Genomic DNA, 25,518 nt, shown 5'->3' on the forward strand with positions numbered 1-25,518 from the left:
GTCCTCCCCTCTGTCCCACTTTCCTGATAAGTAAAGACTTTCATGGGACATGCCACTTGGGCTAGTGTCCAGATATAAGTGAGTATATACCAGTTGAGTCTTTCTATTTTTGGGTTAACTCACTCGTTATGATCATTTCTAGTCCTAACCCTAGTACAACCATTTTGGAAATCTATCTGGCACTATCTCAGAAAACTGGGAATAGGGCTTCCTCAAGACCCAGCTATTCCAGTCCTTGGAATATACCCAGAAGATGCTCCAGCACACAACAAGAACATTTGCTCAACCATGTTCATAGCAGCCTTATTCATAATAGCCAGAACATGGAAACAGCCTAAGTGTCCCTCAGTAGAAGAATGGATAAAGAAACTGTGGCACATTTACACTATGGAATACTACTCAGCTATTAAAAACAAGGAATTCCCGAAATTTGTGGACAAATGGAGGCCGCTCTTGTGCTTACTTTCTAAGGTGTATGGATTGCCTGTTGTAGGGATTCTTGACACTTTAAGCAAGTGATGAAGCCACCGTAAGACTTCTAACCAGAAGGGGCCGAGAAGCTGTCTATTTTCTCACCCTGAGCAACCCAGGTACCCACTCTTCTACATCCATTTCCTCCCATACCAGAAAAAGATACACACCTAACAGTCTACTTGTCCAAGACAGGCTACTCTTCCTTCCTCTCTTGAGAAGTTAGAAGAGCAAAAGAAGAGAGAGAGAAGGAGGGAAGGAGAGAGAGGGAGAGAGAGAAGAGAAAGGGAGGAGGGAGGGAAAGAGGGAGAAAAGGAGAGGGGGGAAGGAGAGAGAGGGAGAGAGAGAAGAGAGAGGGAGGAGGGAGGGAAAGAGGGAGAAAAGGAGAGAGAGAGAGGGAGAGAGAGAAGAGAGAGGGGGAGGGAGGGAAGGAGAGAGAGAAGGGGGGGGAGGAGGAAGATGGGATAGATTATTGTGTCATTATGAAGTTGGGGAGGGTGATATGAACAGGGTTGGAGAGCCACCTGGGCTTCCTTAAAAGCAACCAGTACTGCTACTTATACACTGCAAGGACCCTGGAGGTCAGCAGAACCCTGAGTGACCGGCATCAGCCATCCAAGAGGGCACAATGACACAGACACATTTCTCTGCCTTTCATCCTTAGAGCTAAGCTTTGCCCACGTTTTTTGGATTGAGTATGATATTTCTTAACGCTCCACCCACAGCATGTCTTCTCTTACCCTGTATGTAGAGAGGTCTATCCTCAGTGAGTTGTGTAGCTGGTCCAGCAGTTTTACAAATCTCTCTTTCTGAGGGTGAGAAGGAAATAATAAAAAAATAAAAAAAGAGAAGCAATCTATTTCCGAGCCTCTTCATCTACAGTAGAAACAGAACTTAGGGACCAGGAGAAAGAGTGGGGAAGGGGCATTTGGTTGGCAACACAACTTTCCCGATCTCTGTCCATGGGAACAATCAATATAAAGGAAAACAGATGAGGTGAACCCTATTCAACTTCTTTTAGCAGCACTGTCTTAAAGTAGGAAACATCTTACACTGGCAAGGAGAGATTCATGTCTCTGGAAAGGAAAAAAAAGTCTCTTTCTAAACACAGGAGGTTACCAGTGAGTACATCTGTCTTTTATCTCATCTTAGTCAGGCAAAAGGATATCAAACACTTTCTCCAACTTGCTCCTGAGTCTGAGGTCTCTGGACTTCTCTTGGGGGCATTATTTTTTAGCTCTAAATAAAGCATTTATCGATGAACAGAAGCTTAAACAGTTTGCACAGATTATTCATGCCATATCTAGAAGGATCATCAAGACCCCCAAGGCACTAGAAAGCAAGAGAAGAAATAAGTGACACGGTCCAGCAGGGCTGAGGGACTGGTGTCGCTGAGCACTGGCCATCCTGTAGGTCTGAGGCCTCTACCTGGGGAGCAGGCCACACAGGGCTGGGCGGGACCTCACCTTGGGGTCTCCATCAGCAGAATCTGGGGAGGCCTAAGGTGAGGTTCATCTAGCTGAGTCATCCTTGGTTTGACCCTCCTGACTAAGAGGAAAAAACAAGCCTCAAGTGGCTCCCAAGGGCATTGGAATACAGGTCTGGAACTCTCAGGGTTAGGTGATGTGGGACTTAGAGGCTGCAGAGGCCAAATATGGACTTCAACAGTATCTCAGAGCCATGGCCTTCAATGTCCCTTAGTAGCCCTTTCAGCTTCCTTGCAGGCAGTGAGTCCCTTGCAAGAGCTGGGAAAAGAGAGCCCACACCCAAGCCCTGCCGATGAGCAGCTGCCTGTCCAAAGTGGAGATGGGGAGCCAGGCACAGAGCGGGCAGAGGACACCTGTAACACACTCTGCTTCCAGCCACCTTCCCTTTGCCAGCCTGGCCTCCATCAGACACCCTAGCTCCCAACCTCCCTCCCCTCAGGTCACTTTCCCTGCACATACTAACACATTCTGGATCCTTCTCATCCCATCACAGGCCCTTACCTCAGTCCCCTATAGCCCCCTGAACCCCGCCCCCTCACAGCTACAGCCAGCAAAGTGAAGCCAGTGTCCACTCCAAGTCTCTCTAGCCTTGAGGCCTGCAAGGAGGGGACAGGACAGAGACTGGGCCCCTACCTCCTCCTTGACACTTTGGTGCCAAGGAGCCTCTTGGGAACTCTTTTTTTTTTTTTTTTTTTTTTTTTTGAGGTGGGGGGTACAGAGGGTTTCAAGGCAGGACTTCTCTGTGTAGCTCTAGCTATCCTATAACTCACTCTATAGATCAGGCTGGCCTCAAACTCAGATATCCACCTGCCTCTGCCTCTCAAGAGCTGGGATTAAAGGCGTGCACCATTACCACTTATCTTGGGGCATAGTTAACAGCTTTATAGCAAAGGTCTAGCAGTGATGATGAGAGAGAAAATAGTGATGCATTTGAAAAATGGTCAGAAAGACACAAGAAGTCTCTCTTTTAACTAAGTTCCCTGTATTTTCCCTTAGTGTGTGTTTTAATATTAAAATATATAATACATAGTATTTTAATAGTTTTCATAGAAAAGGTATCATTAAATCTGGAATCACATATCTGTAGGCTGTTAGTACAACATTTCCAGAATTCATTATATTGGTTACATCAATAGAAACTGGTTAAGACAATACATAATGGGACTTGACTGGCTTAATTAACTACACTAACTCATTTACAGAAAAACTCTATTAACAATAAAGACACTATGAGTACCAAACATCAGGGATCACAGATGCAGAAGACTCTGGGGATATCAGGATTTTTAAAAAAATTTTATTAATTTGTTCATATTATATCTGGGTTGTTAGCCCTTCCCCTGTTTCCTCCCATTCTTCCCTCCCTCCCACTTCCCCCCTTCTCCCTTCCCCTATGTCTGTGATTGAGGGAGACCTCCTCCCCCTATATATGCTCTTAGAATATCGAGTCTCTTCTTGGTAACTTGCTATCCTTCTGAGTGCCGCCAGGCCTCCCCATCCAGGGCACGTGGTCAGAAAAGGGGCACCTGAGTTCGTGTGAGAGTCAGATCTCACTCTCTACTCAACGGTGGAGAATATCCTGTTCGTTGGCTAGGTCCTGGTAGGGGTTCGAAGCTTACTGCCTATATTCTCCTTGGCTGGTGCCTTAGTTTGAGGAGGACCCCAGGACCCAGATATGCCTGTTATAAAGTTCTTATTGTAGGTTTCCAGGACCCTGTGGGTCCTACTATTTCCCCATTCTTCCATGCTACTCTTGCCTAGAGTCTCAATAGGATGTCCTCTCTTCTGATCCACTTTTTTGGTAAGTAAAGTTTTTCATGGTATGTATCCCTTGGACTAGTGTTTTGATATAAGTGAGTATATACTGTTTGTCTCTTTTTGCTTCTGGGTGAACTCACTCATTATGATAACCCTTCATCTGACAAAGGTTTAATATCCAAAATATATAAAGAACTCAAGAAATTAAACACCACAAAACCAAACAACCCAATTGCGAAATGGGGCTTGGAACTTAACAGAGAATTCTCAACAGAGGAATATCAAATGGCCAAGAAACACTTAAAGAAATGCTCGTCCTCGTTAGTCATCAGAGAAATGCAAATCAAAATGACACTGAGATTCCATCTTACACCCATCAGAATGGCTAAGATCAAAAACTCAAATGACACCACATGTTGGCGAGGATGTGGAGAAAGAGGAACACTCCTTCATTGCTGGTGGGAATGCAAACTAGTACAACCACTTTGGAAAGCTATCAGGCGCTTTCTCAGAAAAATGGGAATAGGGCTTCCTCAAGACCCAGCTATCCCACTCCTTGGAATATACCCAGAAAATGCCCTACCACACAACAGGGACATATGCTCAGCCATGTTCATAGCTGCTTTATACATAATAGCCAGAACATGGAAACAGCCTAAGTGTCCCTCAGTAGAAGAATGGACTAAGAAACTGTGGTACATTTACACTATGGAATACTACTCAGCTATTAAAAACAAGGAATTCCCGAAATTTGTGGACAAATGTATTGATCTAGAAATTATCATAATGAGTGAGTTCACCCAGAAGCAAAAAGATATCAGGATTTTTACGCCTACTGAGAGAACATTCGTGATGGGCCATTTCATCCTGTTTATCCTGAATTTGTCAGGTGACATTCTGAGTAATGACCGCAAGAGTGTAAGACTAAACAATACTGTGATCCAACAAAGGCGGTCCACACAGCAGTACCTCTAAAGCAGAGTGGCCTCATCCCTCCCTAGTCAGCACAGTCTACTAATCGTTTTATCTAGAAAGGGAAAAAGAGTTGTCTTTCAAGGTAGCGACGACCTGAGTATTAGGCATATCAGTCAACTCTATACAACTGGCCAGAAAATAACGAACCATCAATTAATAGCACTTGGGTACACGTATTTCATCACACTCACACCAAAGTTGGAGGCCGCAAACCGGTCAGACGCAGAGACATTGGTGGAGGCAGTTGTGTGAGCATAATAGGCATTGATGTTGGCCAGCAAGGTGCTCATCACTGCTGGCACGCCAGGACACATGTACTTGGATGACAAGCATGCAAAGTGCCTGAAAAACAGAATCCTTATTCTCAGAGTCTTCACAGCTTGCAGCAGAGGCCGAGTAGAAACCCAATTAAAGGCTGCAGACGTGTGGCCAGGTTAGTCAGCTCCCTCTGCTTATGCAGCACGGGTTCTTGTGCATGTCTCTATGGCAGTATTGCCATTGACACTTCTCCCGGTAGACAGGAGCTGCTGTTATAGGAGTGCTGTGGATTCCACACAGAAATATTTTCCCTACAGCTTAGTGTATTCTTTGCTGACTCTCAGGGCAATCTAGGCCAGCTTGCTAGTTATGCACACATGTACATGGGCAAAAACATGCTGTATTTGCTCACGACTGTGATAGCTGGTCCTGTGTCTTTGCACACCCACTCACGCCTTTTTCCTTTCATAATGAAGATCTTGATGGGTAAACAGGCATTCTTGAGATGCTAACAAATACATTCCCTTTCTAATGTATGCTTCTGTGCCTTGGGACATGGACACACTCTACCCAGATCAAAGAGCAAAGTATGAAACCACTGCACTTTACGGCTATTCAGCCCCTGTCCACCATGTCCTATGCCTTCATTAGGTACCCAAAGCGATCAGTAGCTACTTCCCAGCACCCCAGGGAGTCTCACGTCATGGCCTGATATATGGACTCGATGCCATAGCGCATGGCAAATTCATCCACAATTTCTTGGGCTGTCTCATCAAAGTACACCTTCCACGCGTCATCACCCCGGGCCTCTGGGATCCAGACTCCTCCACTGCCCTGAATGTCTGTGAGGTAATGGAAAAGGTTCTGCAGAACAGAGAGCAGAGAGAAAGAGGTGTCTCAGCACATCATAACGGAAAGTTCCCGTTCATGTCATTGCTCAGCCATTCCAGTGGCCACAGTAGGCAGCTCTCACAGTGGAAGGGAAGAACAGTGCATGCCTCAGACTGTCCAAAATAGCACAATGAGCCAAGAAGAAAACAAAGCAAAAATGGCCCTAGGTCTCCAACCACCTGCTAACCTTCCTTATGGTCAGAAGGCCACCCCTGCTCTCCAGCCTCTACCCAGGAACACTGCTCACCTCATGGAGGCATGTGTACTGCACGTGGTATGGGGCCACCTTCTCCTCCCCCTTGATCTCCACGCTGATCTGTAGCCGGATAGCTCCTGAGACAGCTGACTTGTCTGTTCTCTTCTCTACAAGGGAAGAGAGACTTAGGATTCATAGCAGTGCAGCTACAAATGGTGCAGACAGCCCTGCCCTGGTTAATCCAAGGGGGAAAATGGCACTGACCCAGGTGGCTACACGTTCTACAAATAATGCTGTCCTGACTAAGTGGAAGAAGGGAGTGGTCAGAGATTTACAGGAATTAGGATGAAGACTAAAAGATCTGAAGCTTGAGGAATGAACAAGCTAGAAGAATGGGTTCTGGACATTAACACTGTGTTTCCTCCCCACTCCCCCCCCCCCCCCACTGCAATGGTCAGCTCTGAAGATGAGCAGGCTCTGTGTAGGCTATGATCTGGAGTTTGGTAATTCGGTAGATTTCCTAGCTCCCTGTGGATGCTCCCCGATCACAGTAACATTTATGGCTGTTTCCTCACCCAGATTGTACCAGACATCCATCTCTCCACTCAGGGTCCGAACCTCGATGATGGTCTGGCCCAGGAAGTCATCCGACTCTCGCTTTAGCCGCTGCTTCACTCTGGACTTGATGTCATCGTCCTCATCCCACACGCGCACCTTAATCCGGTCAGAGGAGTTGTGGCACTCACTGGGAAAGAAGCAGGCAGAACATGAGGTTGCACAGACCCAGCAGCATCGCCGTCACTGCCAACATCCACAACCCAAAGCTCCACCAACTACACTTGAAAGAGGAGGAGAGAAATTCAGCAGATTGCGGCATGCAAGTCCTAGGTTAATTAGTCTATCCGAGCAAAAGGCTTTCAGTCCTTAGGGATGGGAAGGAAATGAGTTGTTATGGCTCTGTCTGCAGCTAACTGTCCCAGCAGTCCCAGCAGAGCAACAAGACCGCAGGGCTCCAGGAAGAGCTGCTGCCTCCTTCCTCAGAGTCCAGCACGTCATAAGGCACAACCTGGCTGGTAGGGTCGTCAGGTCATGTCTGCTTAGTGTGCTAACTCCCCCACACAGCTCACGCCGTGCTTATGAACTTCTCTCCTGTGGTGGTATTGCTTTAGAGTAGGGAGATGCCTAGGTCTCCCATCTTGCTCTCCTCCCACCTTCATCTCTCACCCCAAACTAGCACTAACAGAGTGTGTTGCTTGCTTCCCTCTGTTCTTATGTCTTTCTACATTCAAGATATTTCCATTAAAATACTACAACATAACTACTCCCCTACTGAAAACTAGTGGATAAATCAACAGTGTGCTTCTCAAAGACAGAGACCGTGTCACTAACTCTGGGATGAACAGCGGAGAATAGCAACTGGATGAACTGTCCGTCCACAATGAGTAAGCGATAACGACCACGAGCAGTGCATTTGGAAGCAGCCACGTGAGAGTGCTCAGCTCTAAGTATCAGCTTCTCGACCACTGGGTGCGGCCCTCAGTAACTGCTGCCTGGGCTGGAGAGTGACTTCACTACACCCCAAGCCCTTTCCCTGTGAGCGCTTGGGAGTCAACAGAACCTGCTCTCTGTACAGCCAGCCTGCTCAGCGGTGGGTTCAGATGCAAAGTCCTGATCTTACACCTTGGAAGCATGGATGTGAGACAGAGCCATCTGGCAACTCCAGACTTTCATCCAAGTTCTAGGCTGCAGTGAAACAGTCTGTAAGAAGTCAGGTGGGGGGAAAGGAATGATGGCAGATGCTGAGGCAGGAAGGAAGGCTCTCCTTAAGAAGGAAAGAAGCATCTCCACACCTAAGAGCGCCATCTTCAAGTCATAATTACCCAGTTACAGGCCAAGGACACTCTTGCCTCTCTCCTGAGAAAATGTTAACGCTTGCTAGGCAGGCTAGGAAGTGCACTCACAGGGTGGTAGCCATAAACTGACCTTGTTAACACAGGGTTCGGGTAAACTACCAAAGATATAAGAGGAGACCAAAGAAAGCACGGCTGTCACCATATGAGGCACCTGAGAATCTCCAGTCTTTGTCCAGTTCAGAGCTAAAGCCAGAAAAGTGGGTTACAATACTGCTTCTAAAATACATGTATTTCCAGGGAAGACAGAAATGTGCGCCCAGTGCCCCGTAACTTACAAATGGAACTTCTCCTCCCAAACAGGATTCAAATTTCCAAAAATGGTCTTGGTGCGCTTCTTGGTTTTGCCGACTTGCACAGTCACGTATGGGTCGCTGGATCCCGTCTTGTCTTTGGCTTGTAGGCCCTGGGCACAAACCACTGCAACCCAAGCGCAGACCAGACGACTCAGAGAACATTTCAGAGTTAAATCAGAAGAGAGATGGCTCAGTGGTTAAGAGCACTGCCTGCTCTTCCAAAGGACCCGGGTTCAATTCCCAGCACCCACATGGCAGCTCACACTGTCTGTAACTTTAAGATGTGACATCCTCACACCAATGCACATAAATTAAAATTAAATAAAATATTAAAAAAAAAAAAAAGAAGCCCCACAGCACTAGTCACAGTCCCTCGAACTGGGCGAGGCTCCCCGTGTATGTGCGGCAAACCTAACCTCCCTGCTCCGTATCTATCCTTGGCCTAACCTCCCTGATCCGTATCTATCCTTGGCCCTGGGCTACTGGCCTCTCTCCCCAAAAGTCCCGTCTCCTTCCCTGAGCCTTTCCTGACCAGTGACCGCCTCCCTGGCCTCTAACCCTCTAATGGACACATGCTTCGTCCCCACCCACCTCACTAGCAAAGCCCTAGTGGACTCTCCCCTGGTCTCCTCCCTGCCCCTTCCCTCCTACCCCAGCTTTTAAAGACACTCGGCCTGTTAACTGAGTGTACAGTGTCAGATTGTTAGGGTGTCCTTATATTGTTTGCAAGTACTTGCCTCTTCTAGCATCAGGGTCTACGTGGGGGAGGAGTGATGAGCGACAGGATTCCCTCTTCCTCTAGTTAGAGCCTCCTTGTCCTCAATCCCTTGTCCCCTCGTGCCCTCATCCTTGAGATGCTGCCTCTAGTACCCTCCCCATGCCCTCGCCCTTGGCTCACTCACCAGTGATGGTAATTTTGGCTGACCATTTGGAGGTGCCATCCAGGACGCTCTGCTTCACTGCTTTCATCTGCTGCACGTGAGCAACTTTGCTCACCGTGAAGACGTCCCGGATGACCTCAAAGATTTCTGGCTTGTTCCGTTCTCGGATCTTCATGCGGTCCTTCAGGGCCATGATGATGTTCTGTGTGCGGTCCTCGGCTCCATGTTTAGAGCTCTTCTCAGCAGCCCCTGAGGGATGGCCCAGAACGCAGAGCTAAGCAACAGGCTACCTCCCAGACCGCGGTTAAGCTGGGGAAGGTGCTGGGAAGAGGCATGGGACAACAGGAGGGGCTGAAGGATGCAGTGAACTATTCTCTGTGGGGCCTGCTGCCAGGCCAGAGGGGTTTAAAACGTGATTTGAAGGGCAGCAGAAGCTTGATGATGATGATGATGATGACGACGACAGTGACGGTGACAATGACGGTGGGAGTTCATTACACTATTCTGTTTAGATAAATGTTGGAAGAGCTTCCATCAAGTCTCTAACTCTAAAGTCAAAATATCACCAAGCGGTGTCTCGTGTCATGGGGTCATGGTAGCCATACGGTCCTAGTGCTTTTCATCAGTACTGGTGTGCTGAGATAAGAAAATGAGAGCTTTGGTGTCAGACCAGGTTTAAATCTTATCTCCACCACTCCTAGCTTTGTGAACCACTTTTTTCTATGAGGAAACAGTGATACTTATCTTATGGGATTTTTTTTTTCTTTACTTTTTGGAGACAGGGTCTCTCTATGTCACTATGTAGGCTTGTCTTAGAATTCCCTATGTGGACTAGGCTAGCCTTGAACTCACAGAGACGTGCCTCTCTCTGCCTCCCAAGCGCTCGGATTATGAGCATGTGCCACCATGCCTAACAGGACTATAATACACATTCTTTCAACATGTGTATTATAATATAGATTCTTTCCCAGAATACAGCAAGGACCTGGCACTTAGCAACTGCTCAAGAAATGGTCACATTTATTATTTGCCCTGAGTAACAGCTGAGAGGCACAGAGGCTGAGAGAATACTTCCCCACAATCTCATTCTTCCTGGAGTCTGACCACACCGAGAGCAAGCTCAGCAAAAGCTGGGCAGGGTGGCAGGGACTCTGAGTACTGTCACCTTCCCTGTTAGGAACTTGCTGCTTTTCCTGTTGCTGTGCTCTGACATTATCAGAGGCACACATGACAGGCTTTGTGAGCCTGGCACACTTTCCTTCTAGACTGCTGCTCTAGCTACCTGAAAATTTTATATTCTAAAAGATCTATCTACGGGGAATAAATTCTGTGCCCTAGGATCTAGACCTATGGGAGGCTCCTCTGGGAGGCCTGGAAATTCATAGAAATCTCTTTTCTTGTACTCTCAGTCTTTAATTAAGCATGCTCTAGTTACATGAGCAACAGTGTGCACTGTTCAAGCTGAACCCCTTGAACCAGATGAATCCCGCAAGAGGCTCCAGCTGCATCAGAAGGTATAAAAAGTTCAAAGGATGTTCCCCAAGGAGCGCTGGAGAGTGCTGTAAGACCAACTGTTTGGAAAGCAATATTTTTTGACTGAGCACCTTACTTTCCTGAAAAGTAGAGGCCCTCGGAATAAGGCAGAATAGAGAGATAATAAAGCAGACACTACTGTTCTTGCTTCACGCTGTTTAGAAAGGCCTTGCTGCCTCTGCTCCCCAGTCTTCATCCCATGAGGCAACTCACGTTGTAGGCAATCAGCGTTGAGCAGGTCCTGGCATTTCTCATGGCACTTGACTCCACACTCGCTGCAGCGCATGCCTTGCCGGGCAAGGCCCCAGAGCAAGCCTTCACACTCGTAGCAGTAGGTAGGTGTCGTGGCAGACCAGACCTCAAAGTTGTGGGGCGTGGTACAGGAGATGGGGTAGATTAAGGCCTGAAGAGTTTTCTTATATACATGTGATTTCTGAAAGACACATGCCCCATCACTGACCAACAACTGTATGACTGTGCTGGAAAGTGCCAGGGGACACCCTATGGGACAGTCAGGTCCCTGTTTTTTTGTTTTTTGTTTTCCTGTGGTAGTGGATAACACACCCTAGCCTGAACCAGCCCAGAGCCCAGTGTGGCACAGAGAAGGTCACTCTAGAATGTGCTTCTGGTCATGCAATCCCCATGTTGAGCCTGAGCATCCACTCACTCTAGAGAAACAAACGGTAACAGGCTCACTATAAAACTCCAGGATAAACGCTCATAAGCTTTATGACTCCAATATGGACTCTTATTTCTCCCAGAGTAGAAGACTGAGACCAGATACTACCTTGGCAATTATATAACAGAATTTTAAAAGTCACAGTTAGTATGACTGCAGAGATGATCAGTGCTAAGGCCAGTAGACTCACAAAAGTCCAGACATCACTTACAAGTTCTTCATCCTTGAGAGAAGTACGTGTAGCCATCGCAGAAGTAATTCCTGCTTTCCGAGACTGGACCAGAGACTGTGAGAAAGAGTTGCCTGTCAACGCTGGCTGCCACAAAGGACTGGCGAAGTCCTGGGGAGGCGGCTTCAGTTCCCAAAGCCACCTGACTATAACTGATACCATTTTGTTTCTATTTTTTGCTGTCATTCAGACACTATCCCTGGGTAATAGGTAATAGAGCCCCAGGTTAAGATGTAAACCCTCAGGTCCTCAAGGGACTGCTCTAGCAATGTTAGAGCAGTGCCTCCTTCAGGATATCCAAAGGGCTTCCCTCTTCCACTATTCTTAGGGTGTCTTATCCCACAGAGACTCCTTGACTATGAGAAGGCAAAGGAAAAATGGAAAGCTTAGAATTATAGTAAGAAACAAGCCATAAGAATAACACACACACATGAGTTATTAGAGTCACATATGAGAACCATCCATGCTGACCCCCACACCCAGGTACCTCCCTACACCCAGGTACCTCACACACACCCAGGTACCTCCCTACACCCAGGTACCCCCCCAATCCATGGGAGATACGGAGGCCAATAGCCCAAATAAATAAATAGCATTTGGCAAGTAAAAGGGGGCAGTGGAGGCAGACAGGACAGAGAGTGAAGTTCAAGCACTGGGGCTGTCCTGCTAGTCAGGTCCTTGTGTAGAGAGACCCCATGTTTCTGCCAAGCCCACGTCTTAAAGGCAGGTGGCCCCTGGAAGGCACACGACGTCATTAAGGCAGCAGACATTAAACAGGCAGAAATCACAAGAGCCTAAGCAAAAACATCAGCTGGGAGGGGCCCAAAAACTTTGGGGATGTGGACTCTTAAAAGGCTGGGGAAGGGCTCTGGATGCACTCACCATAGCCTGTGTAGAGGAGAGCAAAGAAAGAACAAGATGACATTAAAGTCCCCTAATGGCATAAAACTTTCAGAGGCAAGTGAGCAGTTCTTTCCTCCAGCTTACCACAGGGACGATGTTCTAATCGCCTCTGCCTCTACCTACTAACACTGTCTCCCACCCCGAGAGCTGGTCAGGGCCCAGGCTGAGAGTGATCACCCTAAGGACAATCATTCTCAAAGTGAAAAGCAGGCAAGCGTGAAAAGTCAGAGGAGGGAGAACAAGACATAATTTGCTTGTGGGAAAGGAGAGCTTACTGAGAAACGAGTACGGAGAAAGAGAAGAAAGGTGAGATAGGCGGTAAGAAAGAGAATATGGCATCAGAATTCATCTTCCACCAGCCAGCAGAAAAGGAGGTACAGTAAAAGAATAAGAGAATGAGAAAGAAGATACAGAAATGGTAGCAAGTGTGTAAATAAAGAAAGAAGGATAAGAAAACGGTAAGTGACATTTCCATCCATCCAGTGAAGGAGAGATAAAGTAGTGGGAGAAAAAGAAAACAGAGACTAGGAGAAAAGAGAAAAGGAGTGGCCAGGAAATCCAGGGGTGTCAGTGGCAGGAAATGGGAACAATCTGGCGTAGGAAGGCCTGGGTCCCACTCTACTCCCACCATTCACAGGCCACAAGGATTCCTCACACTGACCCCGCGTTAGAAAGGACAGCCTAGGTTTTAGTCCTCCTGGAGGTCTCAACAGCACCTTTAACTCCTAAGCTCAAAACAATTCAGCTCCACAGAACGTCTTACCATTTCTTCTCAGTGTCTTAGGTTAACAGATACAGTCTATAGAGCTTATATTTTAGGAGGAGGTTTTCATTTGATCTCTAGGAAGGGTGACGTCCAAGTTAAGCATATCACACATCATGCTCAATAATCTAAATTAAGGGCTAGAGGCCAGAGTCAGGTTCCATTCCAGGCTATCAAATAAGGCACCTTAACTCCCCTAGGTAGCTCTGCAACCTCCCTACTTGGAGCATCTGTGGCTTATACCTTTAATACTGACAAATGTTCCAGGTAGGAACTTGACCCTTTGAAAAACCCGGGGCTCTGACTTGGGAGTAAGTTAGAACTAGGTACCACTGAACCCATCGTTAAGTATCAGTTAAGTCTGAAATGGCTGATTCTAAGCTGACCTAGTGGGGTATATTCCCAAAGACCACTGCCTATGCTAACGCCAGGGTCTTCACTTACCAGGTCACTGACAAGTGGCAGTGGCTTCTTTCTTCGTAGATCTGGCATGCTGTCAATGCCATAGAGGCCTCCAGCTGGCCTGAGAAGAGAAGAAAACACTGGAATCTTCAGTCTATCCTTGAGTCACCAGCAGGTCCTGTGTGCTATTATCCTTGCTCTCCCTTTGATCCCTTCGAGAGAGCTGAGGACGACAGCTGGTGAAGGAAGGAACCCAGAGACTAGCTTGGACTCTTCCTGTCCTCTCTCAAGTCTGAGAGCTCTTTTCCTCGCTGACACAGCCGAGGCACCTTGGCTTATTTGAAGATGCTCATACTCCAGAAGGCAAGGTGGGGACCACGAGAGCTTCTGCTCCACACAGACCAAGGACTCCCCAAAGGTAAGTCTTGTACAAGCTAGGCTATGACAAAGCCCACAAGGTGGCTCTACCAGTTGAGCCTGCTGCCTAAGTAAGCGAGACTACTAAACAGTGATGTGCTGAAGGAGAGTTCCATGGTCTCCTTAAGCCCCGTGCCTCAGGGAAGGCTGAGGGGTAGGACAGCAGACTTACAAGGCCACATGGGTGGGGTTGGAGGCAAAAAACAAAGGGACTCTGACAGTCTACAGAGACCAGAGAAGAATTACACCAAAAGAACTGAAGATCTGTCAAGTACTTTATATTTTTACTATACTTATTATTTTTGTCATTGCCTAATTTTATTAACAACAAACAATTTAAAAAAGAACAAAAAAAAGTGGAGCATGTCTCCAAAGGAGTTTCAATCTTATGTTGCTATAACCTGGACTTTGGCTACAGTTCTGCCAACTCCCTGTGTCCTCTGCCAATATCCCATCTTCTCGTTGAGTCTTAGTGTCTCTCCTATAAAACGAGGCTGAGTTACAAAGGGAAACAAGAGTCTCTGCACTTTAATGCTGAAATTATGAACTTTAAGGAAAACAAATAAACCATCCCCCAAACAAACGTTACATACTTGGCTTTGTTTTGAGACAGGGTCTCACTACTTTGTCCAGACAGCCTTGAATTCACTATACGGCTAGCACAGGCTGGCCATAAAGTCACAGGCCTCCTGTCTGAGATTGTCCAACTTATGGGTGCACACCAACATACCCAATAGCTGTGCACTTGCTTTTAGTAAGGACAATGAGCCAGAAATGCTGCGGAGCTGGGTTATACAGAGAGAGAAGTCCCGGAAGAATAAGCAGGTGTGTCCATGATCTAGACAAACTAGATTAAGACCAGGATCTGGACCAGCCAACTCAACATAACAGACATCTACTAAACTAGTTAACACTGGCAGTGGACTTTGTTTTAATGAGATTACCATGCCTGGGAAGCACAGAAAGAAAGACAAGAGGAAATTATTTTTTAAAACCCTTGCATTTCATTTTAAAGCCAATTTGGACATGCTCTACTGGCAAGTATACATTTTATAATTATTAGAGGAAAAAGCCTAAAGGTCACTGAAGAAGCAACTAGTGACAGGAATTCATAGTGAATTCAAGTTTATAGTGAATTCTAACAATACAACACGTTCTGGTTAAGTCAAGAGGTTTTTGCCACAAATTATCTTTTTCAAGAGATGGAAAGGGGTGGCTCTTTCAAATAATTTGCCTTGACCAAAGAAGATAAAGGACTGTGCGGATGAAAACTGCAGTAGCTAACTTTATGATCTGATAGTCTTCCCTGGCTAAGAGTGGGAGGAGGCAGTGATGTCATAAATCTCTGCAGGGTAACAAGAAAAGGAAGGTCAGGGAGCTAAATGGTTAGTGTCAGGGGGAGAGACCTGGCTGGGGGGGCGGGGGGAACACTTGACCTCCTCTATCATGAACACTCAGTCAGCTGTGAGCATCAGGTGAACTTTAAATGACTCTGGTGCAATCACACAGGTCAGAAACTCCCAGAGACAAAGCCCAGACAGAACACAGGGTGCTTAGAAGAGATGCCACTGTGCCCTGACTGGAGTGGAATGTAAGAAGTGACTCCCAACAGCTGATGCAGTACTGAGCCCAGGGAGTGATAGAATCTACTACCAACAACAAAACTGACATTTTTTTCAGATAAAGATATTTACTCTAATGCCCTTATTTTCTATATGAAAAGCATATCACCTATACGACACGATAGATAAGAAATCACACAGGCAAAGATTGAATGTTAAAGTGCTCTCTCCTGGCCCAGAGACCTCCTGCGTGAAGCTCCTGCTTCAGCCTCTACGGAGTAGAGCAGCAGGTCTATCCTCTACCCTAGAGAGCTAGCCAACCCATGGTGGGACCCCTTCCTTTGCCACAGTCCTGCATATGGAGGTGTCTTACGTATCCCCAGAGAAAAGCTACAAATACACAGAGATGGGGTCCGCATGAATTTTGAGAATCACTTACCCTTCTGGGAGCCACTGGGGCAAAGAAGGGTCACCATCATCTGGAATCTTTAAAAAGAGAAAAAAAAAAGTTAGCTCATGGCAAAGATGGGAGAGTGCCTATAGGTTGGGCAAAGTAGGTCATGTGAACATTTTGTGATAGAGCCAGTCTATGTCTGAAGTCTAAGCCAATGCCTTATTACCCTGGGCAACAAACAGGCTGCTGTATTGAGCAGTGCCTGACTTCTTCGCCACAGTGCACAGAAAGGATAAAAGCCGAAGTTTTCAGGTCCCGTGCCTATGGTCTGCTGGGAAGAGCTAGCTGCCGGAGCTCTTGCCTGCTTTCTGTCAGTGACTGGCAGATGGCAGGAGAAGGGCTGCCTCAGGACCCCAGGCCCTTCTGAAGTACAGGGACAGCTGGGGCCCGTGGACCTCTAGCTGAGCGCATGTAAACCAAAGTGTGAGCCCAGTCTCTGCACTTACAAACTATCTAGTAAGAGATCACAGGGCAGATTAAATACTTGGGTTATGATTCTGGTGAATTTTATGAGAAGTAAAACAGGATGAAAAGCTGAAAACTGAGGCACCAGACAGACAAGGAAAGAACAGTTACAAACAATAAAACAATCCCTATATATAAAAGGACTCTTCATAAAACAAAAGCAAAAGAACAAACAACAAGCAAAATTTAAAGCAATCCAGATAAGAGAGTGCTCTAAAGTTAATGGGAGTTTCCAGGAAACCCATTGCGCATGCTTTTGAGAACAAGAAACCTAGTATTAGCACGTCTGGGCCTGCTGGCTTGCTTTGTTCCTTGCCAACTCAACTACCCTGCCCCTTAACCATCCTGCTGCAAATGAGATCCAGAAGTGGGCAAAAGTAATGTGGTTAGCTCGGGGTGGGGTGATGGGTGGAGTGAGGTCAGACAGCTGGGAGCTAAGACAGACAACTGATGATGGAGAAGAAGGCAACTGCTCAGGAGAAGTTGGTCCATCTCAGTGAACATCCTGCCACATTGCCTGAGCTTTAACTCATCCCTCTGCCACCTCGTCTGCCTCTTGTCCAAGCCCTGGAGTAGATGACAGTGTTAGGGGAGGGCTAGGAGCAAAAGGCAGCAAAGAGTGGCTGGGACAAACAATGATGTGCTAAACAGAAGAAACAGCAGCAGGCAAGAGTAATGGGAAATAGTCTCTAAGGCAGAGGCAGAGGCCAAGCAGTCCTAGATCCTGCCAACCAGAGTGTATCTTCACTCCGGAAGAAGGCACTATACTGAGCGGATTCTTAATATTCCCACCCCCCACCCCCCCAATTCTTGGAATTAGACATTTGCCAGAAACTACTTGGCTTCAGAAAATAGACCAAAAAGTCTTTGGGAGCCAGGCCCAGGTCATGCACACTTCCTGTGTGCAGAGAGGACAAGAGTTTGCAGAAGCAGAGAGCATGCATACACAGCACACTGAGGTAGACTTGTAGACAGAATGCAGATATGGAGAAAAGACATGGTGAGCATGAATCTTACAGGTTCAGAACCTACGGACAAACACATCAGAACAGGATTCGGTGTTTGCTAGGGCCCAAGTCACAAACAAAGTAAATCCTCACTAAATTCAAGAGCCATTGCTAACAGGCACAGAGCATATTGGTGTGGCCATCCAGCAGGTGTACAGAGGCTTATGCTCAGAGAGAGGCCAGGGAGCCGGCTCAAGAGCATAAAAGCACTTTTCAAACTTAAGAGTCCCAGACAATAGACAAAGCTATCTGTGGTAGCACCTGATCCCCAATAGAAAGTATGTGATCATGCTGGGCTCAGCAGCCAGAGGTCAGGTACACCATATGCTACAGTCAACAACAATGGTGAGGGAATGGACACTCAGTGTGAAAACTAGAAAGCGAGGGCCATTAAGTGTGTTGTAGTGTCACACTGAGTACAAGTGGAAGCACCCACATGCTCTACTGAATGTGCATTCATGCCGGCACACACACATTCGCTCACTGTGTTCCAGGGAAGGTGGCATGAGCACACACAGCGTAAGCATGCACACAAACTTCTTTCTGGAAAACAGATTATCTATATGAACCAAAGCTCGGAGGCACAGATCATGCACACATATACACACACACAGTACTCAGAGAACAGGAGAAAATAAACAACAAAATAGGCCCAAATGACCAGAGGCCCAACCTGAAGAGCTTCTTGCTTTCCTTCTGCAGGAAGAGAAAGAGCAGGAAAAAACAAAAATGGCAGAAAGGTTAGTAGATCCAGTTCTGTTGTAGACACCCAAAAAGAATGGCAGCTAATCCTAAGCGGCGTGAAGGAGAGGGACTCTGAGCCCTGGGGGAGGCCATGAACGAACCTCCGAACCCCCACTTCCTCTGTTGGTGGTCTGGGGTTTAGTAACAACATCCAGGGGATACTCAGCACAAAGGCCAAGGTCTGCCTGCAGATTCCACTCCTCCTTTTCCTCTTTCCATGGTTCAGAGTCAGGGCCGCCACGGCCACAGACCCAGTCTCCTCCCATAGGCAGCACATGCTGCTGCACATACAGTACCTTCTATCTTCAAGAGATGAGTAGAACCACTCTGTATGTAAGTCCTCAAGCCCTAAGCTTGGTGGGCAAGCTCTTTCCATTTCATGGTGCAGACCTGGCCATGCATTCGCACAGTAAATCCAGGCATGTTTCTCCAGACTAAATTAAGCTGGGTCAAAGTAGGGCCTACAGTTACAGTCAGGATCAAGATGTTGAACGTGTAAAGACCTTTGGGGAGGCAACTGCTCTAACAGAAACCACACTGATTTGGATATTAAACCATGACTCCCATGTCAGCTTTGCTTATTATGTATTCATCTCAGAGCAATTATTATTATATATTAATCCCGGAGCAAAGGATATGGACACTTTCAGACTGGCCAAGCAAGTCACAGCAGGAAACAAACTTCCCTCTTGTATTCACCAGAGACTAAAGTGTGTACAGGACCACATGTGGTCAGGCCCCCACCAGAGACTACAATGTGTACAGGACCACATGTGGTAGGCCCACACCAGAGACTGCAGTGTGTACAGGACCACATGTGGTCAGGCCCACACCAGAGACTACAGTGCATACAGGACCACACGTGGTCAGGCCCACACTAGAGACTCCAGTGCGTACAGGACCACATGTGGTCAGGCCCACACTAGAGACTACAGTGCATACAGGACCACATGTGATCAGGCTGCACAGGCTTCCTGTTCTATGAAATCCATCCAACTAGGCCCTTCCACTTTCTTTTCTCTCCATCTGAAAGTCTATCACTATCATATCACAAATAGAAGGCACTAATTCATAAGGTCCCAATTCTTTAAGCTGTTTCTGATGAGCAGGTGGGTCACCTGTGCCCACAGAAGGATGAACTCAGTGAGAGCAATCCTCCACGGCATTGCGGCACCAGAGAGGTGAGTGCGGACTGAAAGACAAACGCGCCCTACAACAGGAACAGATCTCTTCCACACCCACAGCCCACCCTCCTGGGCATACTTTTTCTCTCTGAGTAAGACAATTAGGCAAGAAATACTTTGGCCCTGAGACTCAGACTGGAAATATTACTTTCCTTCTCCACCTTTTAAATTGGTCTCAATATCATGCCATATTCTAATTACCTCTCCCTGCCCTTGATTTCTCCAAAAATGTATTCTCAAGAGTAAAATGTAATCAATTTAGGGCTGAGGAAATGGTCCCATTGTTGCACAAGCCTGAGAAAGGGAGGCCAAGCCCCTCCCCCAAACCCAAATACCTTTAACTCTGGCACTTGGAAGGTGGACAGCAATCAAGGCTGCTCACATTAACCTTAGGCCCACGTATGTGCACATGTACACACGCTAACACACATAAATATCTTAAATATATAATAAGCTCACAAAGCCATCAAGACTCTTAAAAATTTGATCCCAAGCCCCAAATTTTCCTCTCCCACCAATTTTCTTAGACTTACACATACTTTGTACAATCTCATTTCCCCCCAGAGTCAAAAATCCACATATTTACTCATTCTGTCCTACCAGCCTGACACAGGTAGGTAGACAGATACAGATGTTGGCAGATTATGGCAGACAGATACAGATGCTGACTCTCAACTGGATACTACTGTCATTTGACAATCTATCATTACACTAGTCTCTTCCATCCCTGCTGCTGCCCTAACAGTAGCCATACCTAACCTTCAGATCCCTACTTAGCCTAGCATACTGCTAACCTGTGTATCTCATGCTTAGTTTAAATTCAGGATGTTTAAACACACCACCACCACCACCACCACCTCACCACTTACCTCCTCTTACTTTCTCATATGCAAGGCCTGAGACAGCTTTCCCACACCCACAAACAGACAATTAGATTCCTCCCTCTTTTCACCCAGTACGTATGGGTTGATCATTCAATCCTCTGTAACTTAACTCCTAAATATCTTTCACATCTTCTGATCTGTGTTCTAGATTACCATTGACCTACCCCATAGCCTCACCACCTCTCATCTGGACACAACAAGAAACTCTGTGCTCACCTCTTGGCACTGGGTATGGTCCTCAAACTGCAGAAGCCGGTCCTCTCCCTCTATCATGTGGGTCCCAGAGATCACATGTAAGTTGTTGAATTTGGTGGGAAGTGCCTTTACCTACTGTGTTGTCCTGCTACCTTTGACCTGACTTTTAAGACAGTGTATTTTACAGAACCCAGAACTCACGAGTTAGCTAGACTGCCTGGACAACAAGCCCAGGAGGCCTGTACTGAGATGACAGGGCATGCTCCTCAGTGCCTGGTGTGTCAGCTCTACAGCACTGAGATGACAGGGCATGCTCCTCAGTGCCTGGTGTGTCAGCTCTACAGCACTGAGATGACAGGGCATGCTCCTCAGTGCCTGGTGTGCCAGCTCTACAGTACTGAGATGTCAGGGCATGCTCCTCGGTGCCTGGTGTGCTATGTGAGTACTGAGGATCAAACTCAGAACCTAGAGTTTATTTAAAAAGCATTTTACCAAATGAGCCACCCTCTGGCCTAAGAACTGTGAATTTCGTGCGAACATCTTGTGAGCATGGACTCTGTGAACTTTCTTGAGAATAAGCACTATGTATTTGTAGTCAGAAGGCTCAGCAAATCTAGCACTTGTATTTAGCAAAAGGAATCTACAAATTTCAGGATTTAGAAAACAAAAGGCTTTTCTAAGAAAATCTCTCTTGTCCAGGACCAAAAGAAAACACATGAGAAGCCTGTGCCATTGTCAGACGTGAGGCAGAAGAACCCGAAGCTCAAGGTTACACGTTGGAAACATGCCAATGGAGTGTGCACAAGGCTCTGTCTCAAAAAGTTTTTTTTAATTAAAAGTTATCAGAGAGGCCTCACCAATAAGATATTTAAGTAGAGACCTGAAGGGAAAAAAGAACATTCAGAGTCCTGGAAGAAAACTAGGTCTTATATAGGTCTAATACAGGCAAGTGTAAGCCCAAGGTAATAACATAATTGGTGTGGAAGAATAGCAGGTTTTGCATGAAGAGCTAGTTCAAGCCCTCAGAAGAGCTATGGCTTTCATTCTGGGCGAGACAGAAAAATCCCTGAAGGCTTTGACTAAGAAGTGATGTGATCTTTGACAACAATTACTCTGACTGCTGTGACAGAACAGACTGTGGAGGGATAGGGGACCAGTTAGACTACTGCAGTAATCTAGATGAAAGAAAAATGGCAGCTTAAGTGGAAGTGATGGACGCAGAGGTCACTGCTTCAGGAGAGTCAGCATGCTGGCTTAGCAGGCAGGTTAGACACCGAGTTCAACCACTGGAAGCCACATGCTAGAAAATTAACAACTGGCTTCTATAAGCTGTCCTCTGGCACACTCACATGTGTGCATGCACACACACACACACACACACACACACACACACACACACACACACACACACGAGAGGGAGGGAAGGAGAGGGAGTGGGAGGGAGGAGGGAGAGAGAATCATAAAGCTAAAGGTAGAGGAGGCAGAATTTACTAATGGACTGGATGTTAGTTGTGAGAAAAAGAAGTCAGGAGAGACCGCAGCTTACTGGTAAGGACAACTAGATAAAGAGCAGAGTTTTGGGAGAACTGAGTAGAAAGATGTAGAGCTTGGTTTGGAATATGCTCTGTCTGAGACATGCTTACTTCCTAACAGTGATACTGAGTAGACGTGGAGTGGTATTTGTGGAAGGTGTCACAGAACTATTATAAAATCCGTAAGGTTGGAAGATTGTCGCCTCAGACGTGGGTATGAGCAGACAGAAAGTGGCACGGTTGGGCCTTGGGATGCTACAAAGTAGAAGAGACCAGAAAGGTAAGCAAGCATAACTTGAAAGCAATGACAAAGGGAAACTACAGTGAGAAAGAACCCAGACAGCTTTTACAGGAGGCAAGTGAAGAGGCATAAGGGCGCAGGATCAAAGGGAAGGCCTGAGAGTCCAGGAACAACCCCACTCTCGTGCCTACTTCCTGCCTGACAATTGTGCGTCAGAGGAAACAAACAGGTGAACAAATTATGCTGGACAACTTGACAGAGAAGGCGTAAGAGTGAGACTGAACTGTACTTTGTGCCATGCACACACGACTCCAAATGGATCACAGACCTAAACATACAGCTAAAACTATTTAAAACCCTTTGAAGCTCCAAAGAATTAGGGGCTGGGGAAGTGGCTCAGTCAAATGTTTGTTGTGTTCAGATCCCCACCATCTATGTAAAAAGCAGGGCACGCAAGGTGGTGGCGCACACCTTTAATCCCAGCACTCAAGAGACGGAAGCAGGCAGATCTCTGTGAGTTCGAGGCCGGCTTGATCTACAAATTGAGTCCAGGACAGTCAAGGATACACACAGAAATCCTGTCCAAAAAAAGGGACAGGGCATCACAGCACATGTCTGTAGCCTTACTGTGGGGTAGGGTGAGGTAGAGACAGGCTGGTCTTCAGAGTTGATTGACCAGACAGTCCAGGGAATCGATGAGTCAGAGTTCAGAGGGACCCTGCTTCAAAAAGTAAGGTGGAAAGCAACAGAGCAGTGGCTCTCAACCTTCCTAATGCTGCGACCCTTTAATACAGTTTCTCATGTTGTGCTGACTCCCCACCAACCATAAATTGTTTTGTTGTTACTTCATAACTGCACTTTTGCTCCTGTTATGAATCATAATGTGATATGCAGGGTATCAGATATGTGAGCCCTGTGGTGGTCTCAACCCAGAGGCTGTGAACGACTGCAACGGGCCTTCATGTAACGTGCACACACACGCACACATCCACATATATAACACACGTATTCACACACACACACACACACACACACACACACGCAAGTATTAAATCTTTATGATTTTGTATTAAACCATGGTTTCTTAGTTAAAATAGCAAAAATCATGATCAGCATAAAGAAAAGTTGATAAATTGAATTTTATCAAAATTCAAGACTTTTGTGTGCTACTTCATATCAATTATAATGGCTCTTATTAAGTAAGAAAACAAAAATCTGTAATTCCTGTGCACTGTTGGGAGGAATATAAAACTGTGCACTTCGCCAACCGAGCCGTTTCCCCAACCCCTACTGTTTTGAGGTATTTTCCCTAAGAATTTTGTAGTTTAGGCTCACATATGTAGGTCAGTGACCCAGGTGGAGTTGCTCTGCGACATATCAGAGTGCAGCTTCACTCTTGTGTACTATGCAGGGTATCAGCATGTGACCCTATGGGCCAGGCTGTCCACTGTGCACTATGCAGGGTATCAGTATGTGACCCTATGGGCCAGGCTGTCCACTGTGCACTATGCAGGGTATCAGCATGTGACCCTATGGGCCAGGCTGTCCACTGTGCACTATGCAGGGTATCAGTATGGGACCCTATGGGTCAGGCTGTCCACTGTGCACTATGCAGGGTATCAGCATGTGACCCTATGGGTCAGGCTGTCCACTGTGCACTATGCAGGGTATCAGTATGGGACCCTATGGGTCAGGCTGTCCACTGTGCACTATGCAGGGTATCAGCATGTGACCCTATGGGCCAGGCTGTCCACTGTGCACTATGCAGGGTATCAGCATGTGACCCTATGGGCCAGGCTGTCCACTGTGCACTATGCAGGGTATCAGCATGTGACCCTATGGGCCAGGCTGTCCACTGTGCACTATGCAGGGTATCAGCATGTGACCCTATGGGTCAGGCTGTCCACTGTGCACTATGCAGGGTATCAGCATGTGACCCTATGGGTCAGGCTGTCCACTGTGCACTATGCAGGGTATCAGTATGTGACCCTATGGGCCAGGCTGTCCACTGTGCACTATGCAGGGTATCAGCATGTGACCCTATGGGCCAGGCTGTCCACTGTGCACTATGCAGGGTATCAGTATGGGACCCTATGGGTCAGGCTGTCCACTGTGCACTATGCAGGGTATCAGCATGTGACCCTATGGGTCAGGCTGTCCACTGTGCACTATGCAGGGTATCAGTATGGGACCCTATGGGTCAGGCTGTCCACTGTGCACTATGCAGGGTATCAGCATGTGACCCTATGGGCCAGGCTGTCCACTGTGCACTATGCAGGGTATCAGCATGTGACCCTATGGGCCAGGCTGTCCACTGTGCACTATGCAGGGTATCAGCATGTGACCCTATGGGCCAGGCTGTCCACTGTGCACTATGCAGGGTATCAGCATGTGACCCTATGGGTCAGGCTGTCCACTGTGCACTATGCAGGGTATCAGCATGTGACCCTATGGGCCAGGCTGTCCACTGTGCACTATGCAGGGTATCAGCATGTGACCCTATGGGCCAGGCTGTCCACTGTGTACTATGCAGGGTATCAGCATGTGACCCTATGGGCCAGGCTGTCCACTGTGCACTATGCAGGGTATCAGCATGTGACCCTATGGGCCAGGCTGTCCACTGTGCACTATGCAGGGTATCAGTATGTGACCCTATGGGCCAGGCTGTCCACTGTGCACTATGCAGGGTATCAGTATGGGACGCTATGGGTCAGGCTGTCCACTGTGCACTATGCAGGGTATCAGTATGGGACGCTATGGGTCAGGCTGTCCACTGTGCACTATGCAGGGTATCAGTATGGGACCCTATGGGTCAGGCTGTCCACTGTGTACTATGCAGGGTATCAGTATGGGACGCTATGGGTCAGGCTGTCCACTGTGCACTATGCAGGGTATCAGTATGTGACCCTATGGGTCAGGCTGTCCACTGTGTACTATGCAGGGTATCAGCATGTGACCCTATGGGTCAGGCTGTCCACTGTGTACTATGCAGGGTATCAGTATGGGACCCTATGGGTCAGGCTGTCCACTGTGCACTATGCAGGGTATCAGTATGTGACCCTATGGGCCAGGCTGTCCACTGTGTACTATGCAGGGTATCAGTATGTGACCCTATGGGCCAGGCTGTCCACTGTGTACTATGCAGGGTATCAGCATGTGACCCTATGGGTCAGGCTGTCCACTGTGTACTATGCAGGGTAT

General features: G+C 47.2%; 1 protein-coding gene across 1 annotated transcript in view; it reads right to left on the bottom strand.

Annotated features, from left to right (window-relative positions):
- The window catches only part of Unc13b (unc-13 homolog B), a 207,861-nt gene that overhangs the window by 19,806 nt on the left and 162,537 nt on the right, over positions 1–25,518 (bottom strand). Inside the window, exons 12-22 of the mRNA XM_051157295.1 lie at positions 16,051–16,097; positions 13,675–13,753; positions 11,547–11,621; positions 10,870–11,089; positions 9,145–9,372; positions 8,225–8,366; positions 6,612–6,781; positions 6,088–6,203; positions 5,650–5,813; positions 4,883–5,033; positions 1,212–1,280 (exon numbers count right to left, since the gene is read on the bottom strand). Of these exons, the coding sequence (XP_051013252.1) occupies positions 1,212–1,280; positions 4,883–5,033; positions 5,650–5,813; positions 6,088–6,203; positions 6,612–6,781; positions 8,225–8,366; positions 9,145–9,372; positions 10,870–11,089; positions 11,547–11,621; positions 13,675–13,753; positions 16,051–16,097 (1,461 nt within the window). The remainder of the gene's footprint in view (positions 1–1,211; positions 1,281–4,882; positions 5,034–5,649; positions 5,814–6,087; positions 6,204–6,611; positions 6,782–8,224; positions 8,367–9,144; positions 9,373–10,869; positions 11,090–11,546; positions 11,622–13,674; positions 13,754–16,050; positions 16,098–25,518) is intronic.

This window comes from Acomys russatus, chromosome 2, assembly GCF_903995435.1.
Source record: "Acomys russatus chromosome 2, mAcoRus1.1, whole genome shotgun sequence".
Taxonomy (NCBI): Eukaryota; Metazoa; Chordata; class Mammalia; order Rodentia; family Muridae; genus Acomys; species Acomys russatus.